Source organism: Bombus vancouverensis, unplaced genomic scaffold (genome assembly GCF_051014615.1).
Source record: "Bombus vancouverensis nearcticus unplaced genomic scaffold, iyBomVanc1_principal scaffold0036, whole genome shotgun sequence".
In the NCBI taxonomy this organism is placed as follows: Eukaryota; Metazoa; Arthropoda; class Insecta; order Hymenoptera; family Apidae; genus Bombus; species Bombus vancouverensis.
The window spans coordinates 649,468-662,079 of record NW_027468927.1 but is presented as its reverse complement, the minus strand read 5'-3'; the positions used below and the strand labels follow the sequence as shown (position 1 = coordinate 662,079).

General features: G+C 41.5%; 1 protein-coding gene and 1 non-coding gene across 2 annotated transcripts; one reads left to right on the top strand and one right to left on the bottom strand.

Annotated features, from left to right (window-relative positions):
• Positions 1 to 319: 319 nt before the first annotated feature.
• LOC143304476 (5S ribosomal RNA) lies at positions 320 to 438 on the bottom strand. The gene has a single exon (XR_013061138.1). It is a non-coding gene; the product is annotated as a 5S ribosomal RNA (ribosomal RNA).
• A 3,710-nt stretch (positions 439 to 4,148) lies between these two features.
• On the top strand, positions 4,149 to 6,969 carry LOC143304455 (uncharacterized). The gene is made up of 2 exons (XM_076626934.1): positions 4,149 to 6,043; positions 6,137 to 6,969. Exons 1-2 carry the CDS (start codon positions 4,150 to 4,152, stop codon positions 6,967 to 6,969), a joined length of 2,727 nt encoding a protein of 908 aa, XP_076483049.1. The 5' UTR covers position 4,149.
• The last annotated feature ends 5,643 nt before the right edge of the window (positions 6,970 to 12,612 follow it).

The window sequence follows — 12,612 nt, the reverse complement described above, 5'->3', positions numbered from 1 at the left end:
GAAAGTAAAAACTACTGCAGGAATCAGTGTAATAGATGCATAGATAATTGGTGCGTTAAATCTATTGTGCAGTTCATGAATTATAGCGCACAGTACTAGTGTATAATGTACATGAAATTACACTTACGTGCTAGACAACAATTTATAAGTAGTACGTGATTCAGCAATAGTCTATTGACTTTCAAACAAGCGTACTTGAATGTATAACGAATAACCACGACATTGACATACGCTGTAATACTAAAAGTATATTTTTAACACGATGTACATGACCATAAATTATTAAGAAAAGTAGGAAGAATTGGAAAAAATTAAAAAAAGCCAACACCACACGGAGTTCCCAAGCGGTCACCCATCTAAGTACTATCCGTGCCCTACGTTGCTTAACTTTCGTGATCGGACGAGAACGAGTGCACTCAACGTGGTATGAGAGTTGGCTGAAGTGAGTAATTTTGTTACTTGCTCTTAATATTCAGGAAAAAAGAAGTGGTCAGTTGACTGTAGACTTCCGAGCAGGACGGACCTCTCAGTACGCGCGTCAAAGTAGACAAACATTCGTTAAAGTAGAAGGAATAAGTGACAAAAAGTGAAAAATATTGCATTGACATCATCTCTATAAATACAAATAAGAATAAAAATAAAATAAAATAAAATAAGACAAAATAAAATTGTATAAAAAGATAGAAGTTACCGATAATGAAGCCAAAAGCAACGAAACGGAACCCACCGTGGACCCGATAAAAAAAGCCATCAAGAGAAAAATAATCACACAAAAAACAGCCAAAAAAATCAAGAATAGTTTAAGACTTTCCGCTCAAAAGACGCGGAAACTCAACCCACAACCAAACCTGGTTGCCAGGACGAAAAGACTAGTAAACATCCTAGGAAACACAGTTATAGATTATCACTCCAGCCAAGAAGAAAAGGCTAAAGAAATGAAAAACATGAAGCCCGTAAGAGCTACCTCGCCTCCAGCAATCATAACAAAAAACAGATTCAGTATACTACAATCTGAACCAGAGCCTCATCCACAACCGGGACCATCAAACTACTCTACTTCGAGCTCAACGCTAGAACAAATAAAAAAGAAAAACGAAACATTACGAGGCAAAATAGGAAAACACAGTCCCACCATACCACCAAAACAATCAACACTGCAGGGGCGACAGACCCCATCGTACAACCCAGGAGGCCCAGCGCCACCAGCATCGCCAAGGGGGGACCGAGCACCGGACGGACGCCCCACCAGATACACCGCAGAGGGGCGTACGAACGCCCCATCCACTACAAGGGATAACAAACCGCCGCCTATCAACATAACGCTACAAGACCCAAAGGACACGGTAACGCTCATAGAGAAAGTAGCGGGCATCAATCAGTTCCAGGCTGAGATTAGAGTTTCGCCTGGTCTTATCTTGCTATCGGTTTCCTGGAATGGTAATATAATTTCGTCTAAGGTTAGTTTATTGTTAGTGACGCTGTATTGATACTTTGTAAGGAATGGGAGTCCGATTATTCCATCTTCGATTAGGGGAAAGTTGTTAGGGACTACGTAGAATTGATGATTTTTCTTGAGCATGGTTAAATTGCAAATTTTGTTAGTGGTATGTTTGTCACTTCCCATTAGGAAGGTTTTTGGGTTAGAAGTTTGGACGTTTAGTGAGGCTTTTTCTTTTATAAGGTTGATTCCTGCTCCGGTATCGATGAGGAATCTGGCTCTTCCTCCGTCTCTTCGTTGCAGTACGATTGATAGTAATCTTCCGGTGGTGGTGCAGTTAACTCGAGGTAAGCTTCCTCTGGGTTCTCCGTTGTTTGGTTTACTCGAGGTGGAATCTTTCCTTGGCTGGCGAATGGAAAATTTCGAGAGTAGCATTTTTCGGCTGTGTGTCCAATTCGTAAACACTTTGGACACTTCGGTTTCATGCGGTTGTCTAATGGTCGGCTAGGTAGCTGAGCAAAAGTTTGTGGCTGTGAATCGGTAGTAGTTCGCTTGGATACTAATGTAATGTTGTGAGATTGATTCTTTGGGCGGTTGGCAACACGATTTGCATCTCGTAACCATTGTTCTCTATCAGCTGCTAGTTGTTGGGCAAGGTTCAGGTTCTTTGGATCGCTAGATACCACCATCTGTCCTATCTCGTATCGTCCAGCAATCATAACAAAAAACAGATTTAGTATACTACAATCTGAACCAGAGTGTTACGCCGGGCGACCCTCTGCCTGGCCCAGGTCACTCACCGCGGGCCAGACGGACACCAGATGTCCGCTCTTCCGTACGGCGTACCCTCGATAGCCTTAAGTATCTTCCATAAATCTCAGGAATTTCCTAGTAGAGGTCCTTCAAACCAAACAAACGTCTGTTTCCGAAGAATTTCTAAAGACTCTTGTCTACCACGGCTTGACAAGGGAAAGTTAGTTTTTCTCACCTATTGTTACGACCGTTCGCGGAGAGACGCGGTCGCGAGGAAAACGCGTCAGCGAGAGGCGTAAATTCTCGCTACGATTCGGTGAATCGACGCCGCGAAGTAGTCGTTCCCCTGTTTCGGTTAAGATAACAGAGGTGGTTGATTGAATATGACACAGTAGTAAGTTATATTTCACCGTTTATTCCACAACTTATAACGAGGATAGTTACACTGGTGCGTGTGTACGAGATGATTGAGTGACTGATCTGCGGGTGTGTCTACCCGCTCGAAGGATGTTGACCGTTCGAAGGATGTGAAATCAGTACCGTCTTGGGAGACGATGATGTGTCGGAGGAAAGCTAAGGATGGGTGTGTCTAGCGCACGGGACCATCGGATTTGTTGGTGCCGATGTTGTTTAGGAGAGTGAGGGAATAGGCTTCGTTTTTAATTGGTTAAACGAAGGGTCTTAACCGCCCTCGAGAGAAATTGGTTAGTGGGAGGAAAGTTGCAGCGTGCGTGAGAATACCACGGCTTAACTAAGGAAAGTTGGTTTTTCTACCAGAGACAGAGAAACACCATACATACTTGTTAAAAGGTTTAGACAATAGTTACACCGAAACAGAAATACTCACAGACCTACAAGCCTTGCAAATAGACGACGTAAAATTCACAAAAGTCACACGATTCACGACAAAAAGATCAAGGGAGAACAATATATTGCTCCCAATTTACATAATACAAGTATCCCCCGACAGTAATATAAGTAACTTGTTAAAAGTTAACCATTTTAACTACTTCAGAATAAAATGGGAAAAAATAATTTTAAAAAATGATGATATAACTCAATGCCACAAATGCCAGCGATTAGGTCACACAGCACAAAACTGTAACCTAAACTACCGCTGTGTTAGATGCACTGAGCCCCATGGTCCAGGCGACTGCAAAATAAAAAGAGAAAACACAGTAACCAAAGACAAAATATTCTGCGTTAACTGCAAAAACTACGGACACCCCGCGTCATACAAATGTTGCCCCAAACTCGTAGAGCTTCGTAAAAAGCTAGCCGATAAAATCAAGAAAGACAAAGAAACAAAGATAAAACGAATTGCCCAAATACGCCGTAAATACGTCCCAGAACTAAAGCTCTCTGACGTAGTGAAACAACAAACAAAATTAAATCAAACAATCGAAAACACATAACAATTAACAAACTTAGATCCGCGCTCAAGCCAAAGCTCAATTACAATCGATAACTCCCCCCATCTAAACATTATAAACGTTATCGAAGACTTTAAAAAAGCTATTCTCCAAGCGTTAAAAGAACAACAAATGCAATTAAATGAAATAAAAAATACACTATCAACGCACGAAGAAAGGTTCGACGCCATCTTCAGCACTTTCAATAGTACAGATGACGAATAACCAAAATCCACTAAACCAACAATTACAGCAAAAAACACGTAAATTTAACCTAAAGCATCTGAAAATAAATACAATAAATGCTAACTCTTTAATTTCAAACCAAAAAAGATACAGTATGCTAACCCTAATAAATAAAGAAGCCCCCGATATGGTACTCATCTCAGAAACAAAACTAAACAAAAGACACAATGTACACTTCAAAAACTACTCCATGATAAGACACGACAGACCGAACGCCAGTCAAGGAGGAGGAACAGCGATCCTCATAAAAAACCCTATAAAATACAAAACAATTCTTATTGATAACAATATTGAGAAACAATGATCATAAAAATAAAAATAAGCAATAAGGAAAATTTATTCATCACTGCAGCCTACGCAACCTACGAAAACCAGAAAGACTTTAACTACGAATTCAATAATCTTTTCGAACTCTTACAGCTCAACAAACCGGAAAACTACTATATAATAGCAGGAGACCTTAAGGCAAAGCATACAAGCTGGAAAAACGAAATAAACAACACGAGAGGCAACTTCATTAGAAACTGGCTAGACAATAAAAGCATCCACTACAAAACAAACTTATACAGCTCCGAGCTACCCTCTTACCCAAAAGGAGGCTCATACCTGGACATATGCCTAGCAGATGCGCGACTAAAATTCCAAAACCTACGTCCAAATAACACTCTCAATACCTTAGCCTATGACAGTGACCATAACGCCCTAGTATTTCACATAAACAAAAATACATCTGACTTCCTAACACTCGAAACTCAGACCGAGACACCCAGGTACAATTACAAAAAGACAGACTGGAAAAAGTTCCAAAACATACTTGAACAAAACTGCGACCTAAAGATCTACAACAACGTCAACCTAACAAATAGACAAATCGACTCATTCATAGACGAAATAGAAAAACATACACAAATCGCTCTCCAAAAATCCGTGCCAATCATAAAACAAAAAAATTCATGCGAGCCCTATATCAACAATAAAATAAAAGATCTACACCGAGATAAAAGCTACATACTCTCTAAAATAAACAATATAAAATTTAACTATTCTTACGACAAAAGAGAAGAATTAGAATTCCTAAAGTACCTACTACACAGAATAAAAGCGCAATTGAAACAAGAATTCGCAAATTCTATAAACCATTACTGGACAAACAAAATAAAAAACATCTCCAAAAACGACTCAGCAAACATGTTCCCACAAATAAATCAAATCTTTAGAGCAAAAGAACAAAACCCCATCCCACCTCTCAAATTGCCCCCAGAAAATGCCTCCCTCATCCAAGAAGCAGGTATAACGATATACAACACCATCAAAGACACCGAGGGTAACTTCATAATATCTAAAACAATAGAAAAACTAGACATTATCGGCACCCACTTTTCCAAAATACACACGCAAAACGAACACATGGGCCGAGAACAACTAAACAGAATTATCATCGTCGAAACAAACAAACTCAAAAATGAATTGGAACAAGACAACACGCTAAACAAAACAGTCTGCACATTCCCAAACGAAAACACCGCAGACAACCCCAAACAACCAGATCCAGAAATAAACTACTTCACAAATTACAATCAACTAAACACAATCCTCTCCAAACTAAACAACAAAAAATCCTCCGGCTTCGACGGCATCCCAAACATCTTACTCAAGCGCCTACCGAACAAAATAAAATGGTACTACACAGTACTCTTCAACAATGCTCTAAACAACACATACTTCCCCAGAAAATGGAAAAAAGCCAAACTGATAGCTATAACAAAAAAGGATAAAGACGGCTCATCGCCCGCAAACCTACGACCCATAAGTCTCCTCCCCAACATAAGCAAAGTATTTGAAATAATCATAAACAACCCCCTAACCTCCTTCTGCACAAAAAATAACATAATCCCAGAGAATCAATTCGGCTTCCGACACAAACACTCCACAATCCACGCAATAAACAAACTCACGTTGGACATCTGCTGGGCTCTAAACGCAAAAGAACGAGTAGCCGCCTGCTTAATAGACCTCGAAAAAGCCTTCGACACAGTCTGGATCCCAGGTCTCATATACAAATTGATCAAAAAAAAGTTCCCTAAACACCTGATTAAAATAGTCTGGGACATGATCACAAACAGAACATTCGCAATGACAGAAGGTTCACACTCATCAAGCAAAGAATTCTCCATAAAAAACGGTCTACAACAAGGTACAGTAAATTCCCCGTTACTTTTCAGTATTTACAACAGCGACTTACTAAACCTCTTTGAGCTCAATACATCCATCCATAAACGCTCCATAGCCTTCGCAGACGACCTAATCATCTACGTAACAGGCCGCAAAACCAAAACTATAAAAACGGAACTCCAAGAACTCTTTGAGAAAATAAACGACTATTACCACGCATGGAAACTAAAAATCAACATAAGTAAATGCGAAACCATACTGTTTAGGCCCAAGTCAAGTGAAATCGGCCCAATAGAAAGAGAACACTGCAAAAAATTTCAGATAAGAGAAAAAACAGACAAAGGGGCCCTCATACCACACAAAAATTGCGTAAAATACTTAGGGGTAAACATAGATTACAAATTAAACTACAAGCAGCACACCGAAATTCAACTTACCAAGGCCAATAAAGCATTTTGGAAAATGAAAAAACTATTCCACTCCAAACATCTCGACAGCAAAGTAAAAATTCTATGCTATCAAGCACTAATCAGACCGATCATAACCTACGGCTGCCCAATCTGGTACAACATATCAGCCTCCCAAATGGAAAAAATTCGCATATTCGAAAGAAAATGCATCAGAGCTTGTCTGAGCACTTACAGATCCGAACACAGCGGATTCAAAAAATACGTAAAAAACAAAATAATATACGACCTAGCCAACGTTCACCGCATAGACTGTCACATCCTAAAGCTAATACGAAACCACTTCGCGCAAGCGGCAAAGATAAAAGAAAATAGTTTAATCTTCAGCTGCTTATTTCCAAATGACACATATTACAAAAACACTCTGACAACAGGCTACATCCCGCCAGAAGCTTTCCCATACCTTTTTATTTATTTGTTGAAATTACAATCAATTCTCGCGTTGAGAATTTTCAGTAATTTTTCTGGCGTGGCGCAGTGACATGGCTGATTATTTACAATAAGTTAATACTTATTATAGATAGGTATAATTTATAAGTATTATAAGTAAGTGCAAATGCTTAATTTGGATAATTAAGAGAATCTAACGTTTAGGTCTAGCGGGTAGTGCCTCTTCAGCCTGCGAATCTGGTCCGTCGTATCGAGTAGTCCAGTGATTAGGGGGTTTCGGTGTTTGTTGATTCTTTTGTTATATCTGTCGCTATATTTTGCTATTTCCTCTTTGACGGTGGGTATCTTGAGGTCGCGGTGTATTGTTTCATTGATTACATACCAAGGTGCGTCAATTAGGGATCTTAGCGTTTTCGATTGAAAGCGTTGGAGTATTTCAATGTTGGAGTTACTTGTTGTTCCCCATAGTTGGATTCCGTAGGTCCAGACAGGTTTTATTACGGTCTTGTAGAGGGTAATTTTATTCTCTATGTTTAGTTTGGAGCGTCGGCCCGTGAGCCAATAGAGTTTTTTTAGTTTGTCCTTTAGTTGCTTCGTTTTATCTGAGATGTGTGTCTTCCACGTTAGTCTCCTGTCCAGGGTCATGCCCAGGTATCGGACTGTGTCCCTGCTAGGGATTGTTGCATCGTTGATGGTGACCTGGGGGCAGGTTTGTTTTCGGAGCGTGAAGGTTACATGTGAGGATTTCTTTTCGTTGACTTTGAAACCCCATTTGTGAAACCACTTTTCCATGGAGTCGAGACTTCGCTGGAGAGTGGATGAGGCTATTACCGGGTCTGCGTGGGTAGCTAATAGCGCTGTGTCGTCTGCAAATGTCGCTATTGTTATATCGTTTGATATAGGTAGGTCGGCAGTGTAGATGGAGTACAGTAGGGGTCCGAGGACACTACCTTGGGGTATGCCGGCTTCTATTGGGAATGTTGCGGAAGTGGCGTCTAGGCATTTAACCATGAATTGTCTATTGGTTAGGTAAGATTTTAGGATGGAGTAGTAGGGGTGAGGTAGGATCTTTTTAATCTTGTATAGTAGCCCTTCATGCCATACTTTGTCGAATGCCTGTTGGATGTCTAGGAAAACCGCTGAGCAATATTTTTTCTTTTCGAGTGTTTGGCTGATCGTATGAGTTAAGCGGTGGATTTGCTCTACTGTAGAATGATGTTTTCGGAAGCCGAATTGGTGATCTGGGAGTGTTTTCAAGTTCTCTAGGATTGGAAGGAGTCGGTTCGTGAGCATCTTCTCGAATAGTTTGGACAGGGTAGGTAAAAGACTGATTGGGCGATAGGAGCAGGTTTCGTGTATCGGTTTACCGGGTTTAGGGATGAGGGTAATCAATGAGATTTTCCAGGCCTTAGGATAGTGTTCCAGGCGAAGGATAGCATTAAAAATCGATGTGATGAGTGCTATCCCTTTTGTGGGAAGTTCCTTGATTGCTTTATTGCTTATTAGGTCGTGTCCTGCTGCTTTCTTGGGGTTTAGGCGACTGATTGTTTCTATAGTCTCTGCAGAGGAGAAGGGTTCGATAGGAGGGGACATTTGGAAGGGGGTGTGCAGGTATTCGGTAACGTCCGCGGCGGCTTTGGGGGAATGGGGTTTGAATACTTTTGACAAGTGTTTAGCGAACAGGTCGGCTTTTTCTGTAGGGCTTCGCGCCCATCCACCTTGCGGGCGGCGGATCGGTGGGATTATTTGTGGGGGGCGTGTGAGTTTCCTGGAGGCCTTCCGTAGTGAGTAGTTGGCGTCGGCTGTGGGGGATAAGCTGGCGAGGTATTTATGGAAGCAGTCGTTTTTATAGATTTTTAAGGTTCTGGATAGCTTCCTAGTTGCGTTGTTAAGTTTGCGTTTGTCCTCCGGTGTTCTATGGGTCTGCCATACTCTTCTTAGTCTACGTTTTTCTGCTATTTTTTTTAGTATGTATTGGGGATATTCTTGTTTGCTGTTAGATGGCTTTGTCGGTGTGGAGAGGCGGATTGCGTTTATTATGCTCGTGTTTAAGTATTCCGTGGCTGCTTCGATATCTTCCTTTGTTTTTAGTGGGGTGAAGGCTGAGGTTGAGTGTGTAAAGACTTCTCTGAAGAGCTGCCAGTTGGTGTGTTGGTTGTGAATGGAGCCATTAGGTGTATTCTCGATGATTGTTGAGCTGACTGTTGCTATCACGGGAGAATGATCAGAGGAGAGATCAGCCGAGGAGTTGATCTGGACGTGTCTTGATGGGATATTTTTAGTTATGAAGAAGTCGAGAAGGTCGGGTATTTTGTTGGTGTCAGTGGGCCAGTATGTGGGTTCGTATGTGGTGAGGTAGTTGAGGTTGTTGTTTATTATGCTGTTTAAGAGGTTTTTGCCTCTTGCTGTAACCAGTCTGCTGCCCCATTGAATGTGCTTGGCGTTATAGTCTCCTCCAACTATGAATCTATTGCCCAGGGTGTCCAGGAAGTTATCAAAGTCTTCTTTGGCGATGGAGTGTCTGGGAGGGCAGTATACTGCTGAGGTGGTGATTGAGCCATGACAGTCTTCTATTGCTACGTTTGTTGCTTGTAGGTAGTCTTTCTGGAATGATGGAAGTTCGTAGTGCTTAATACTTGCTTTGATTATTATTCCGGTGCCACCGTGGGCCTTTCCGCTGGGGTGTTGGGTATGGTAGAATTCGTAACCATTTATTTTCAGGTAGCTCTTGTCGGTGAAGTGGGTTTCCGATACGAGCATTACGTCGATTTGCTGGTGTTTTAAGAAGAGTTCTAGTTCAAGTTTGTGTTGCGCTAGACCGTTGGCGTTCCAGAGTGCTATGCGCCTTGGTTTTATTTTGAGTCGGGGCGTGCTAATTTTTCCACGATGAGTGTTAGTAGCGATAGCAAGTGATTTATTTGCTCTGATTGTTTCTCTATTAGCTTTTCAAGCCTTGAGGAGTTGTCTGTGTTAGGTGGGTTGGGGTCACTGTTTTGGGGAAGGTTCCTTTGGCTGTTCGGGTTATTTTGGATGCCTTGTACTGCTTGGGCATAGGAGGTTGAGGTGGAGATGAATTTGGTAGGACTGGGTGCTTGGTTGGTTGAGGGGGTTGGGGTAGTCGTGAATTTCGGCGGGCTGGGTGTTTGGTTGGATACCTCTTTTGCTCTGAGCTTAGGGTACCTGTTCGTGTATAGTGTTTTATATGCTGGGCAGCCTTTGTAGTTGGCGGGGTGGTCCCCTTGGCAGTGGATGCATTTCGCTGGAGTTTCCGGTGATTTGGCGCACTGGTCAGTGGAGTGAGTGCCTGCGCATTTAACGCAGCGGAAAGTATGGTTGCAGTATTTCTGCGTATGACCGTACCTTTGGCACCTTTTGCATTGCACTATTTCTTTTTTCACAAGCGGTGGTTCGAATTTTACTATTGCGTTCATTAGGCGACTGATATTGTAGATTTCCTTATTGTTTGGCTTTTGTTTTATATCTATGAAAAATAAGGATAACGGGTCTTTCGAGACTCTATGCCTTATATTACTTACGTTGATGACTTCGTGGCCGAGTTTTGAGAGTTCGTATTTGAGTTCGTCTATGTCTGCTGAGTGGTGTATGTTTCGTAGGACCACCCGGAAAGGCCTTTCCTGTTTGAGTTGGTAGGTGTGGAAGTTGGCATTCATTGGCCCTACTCGCACCAGTTGCTATTAAGTGAAGTCTAATATGTCTATTCTGGCAGAAATTTTGGAAATCTTTACCCGTAAAACACCTTCCTTGGTCTGCTATTACCCGGCAGGGATTGCCGAATAAAAATATAGCGGACTTAAGTGCTATAATGGTATTAAAGGAATCTAATTTACGAGTATGATACAGGTATACAAATTTCGTGAAAGCATCAACTAAAACAATGATATACTCTTTCGAGTCACTCTTACCACTTAATTTACCCGTTATATCCATGTGTACCGTATGCCAGGGTATGCTGGTCTTAGGTATGGGATGTAGTTCAGCTTGTACTTTACCCGAACTAGCCTTCGAAACTCGACAAGCATGACAGTTCTCAACGAATTTGCGAACATATTTCGCCATTCCTTCAAACCAGTAATACTCGTATAGTTTCTCAAGCGTTTTATCCCAACCTAAGTGCATAATGGACTGATGCACATGATTAATGACGGACCACCTGAAACCCCTTGGGACAATGGGCAAGCAAAGAGTTCTACCTTTTCTCTGTATTTTCCGATGGAGTGTACCAGACCGTAATTCATACGTATTCGCAATATCTTCCGCGAGCTCTTCATTTTGCAACTTACGGACGATCTCAGAGATTTGTGGGTCGCGACGTTGTTCTGCTAACAACCAATCATCGGAGATTTCAGATAGATTGATTTCTTTCTCAGGTTTGCAGGTAAGCCCACCATCTGTAAACCCTGTCATTTAAATGTACCTTGTCACTGGATGCCTTCAGAGAATTACAATCAGTGACAACAAGAAATTCCCGACCGTGCAGATAGTGACGAAAATGCTTGATGGCGTTTACCACTGCCAGCGTTTCTAACTCATAAGAATGATATCTAGATTCCGCAGGGCTAGTCCGCTTGCTATAATACTCAACTACTCTATTTTTACCTTCGACCCTATGCATTAGGATAGCCCCAAATCCTTCGGAACTAGCATCCGTATGTAGTTCTATTGGATATTTGGGGTCAAAAATCATTAGCACCGGCTCATTGGTCAGAATAGAAATTACTTTTTGCCTAATTTTTTCATGTTTATCCGTCCAATTTATGTTCTTGCTACCGGAAGTGAGAGCATACAAAGATTTCATTACCTGTGAGAATTTAGGAACAAATTTTCGAAAGTAAGAAGCTAAACCAATAAATTGCCGGAGCTGTGTAACAGTCGTTGGTGCGGGCAAAGAGCTCAAGGCTTGTACTTTACCTGGGTTTGGTCGGACTTCTCCGTTATGAATCACATAACCCAGATAAAGTACTGACGTCTTCAAGAAAGAACATTTAGAAAAGTTGAAAGAGAATCCGGCGTTTACGAGGGTATCTAGGACGGTGTTTAATCTTTCTAACGCCTGATCTATCGTATCGGCAATAATTAAAACATCATCCAAATAAACGACAACATATGAATAAGCAAGATCACCTAAGGCATTGAAAATGGCCCTCTGAAAAACAGACGGTGCATTCTTCAATCCAAACGGCATCGTCATGTATTCATATTGACCATCAGGAGTAACGAACGCGGTATATTCAGTCGAATTCGGGTGAATAGGAATTTGATGAAACCCGCTGGCCATATCCAGGCTTATAAAGTATTTCGCCCCTCTCAGTCTCGCGATCTGATCAGCTATGAGAGGAAGAGGGTACCGATCCGCGACGGTGTTTTTATTTAATGCTCGGTAATCTACACATAATCTATCTGAACCGTTCTTTTTTTTAACAAGTAATAAAGGGCTTGCGAATGGTGAATTACTCGGTCTTATGATTTTTGCTCGGATCAGTTCACCTATCCTCTCTCGAACTATTCCCCGCTCCTCCTCACTGAGTCTATAAGGACTTCGTTGCACGGTAACGTTGGGATCAATTAAACGAATTTCTAATTGACCCGTATTTACACGATTCCGCGGAAAACCCGTAATAAATGACTCTTTGTATTTCTCGAGAACAGAAATCAATCGATCTTTATCGTTACCAACTACATCAGTGTCGACCTCATTAATGTTGATCACATCTTC

Excerpts from the sequence above, each read along its gene's own strand:
- LOC143304455 (XM_076626934.1), top strand. The coding sequence starts at position 4,150 with ATGATCATAAAAATAAAAATAAGCAATAAGGAAAATTTATTCATCACT. Across the intron at positions 6,044-6,136 it reads AAAAAACGGTCTACAACAAG|CCTTCGCAGACGACCTAATC; the intron begins GTACAGTAAATT and ends AACGCTCCATAG.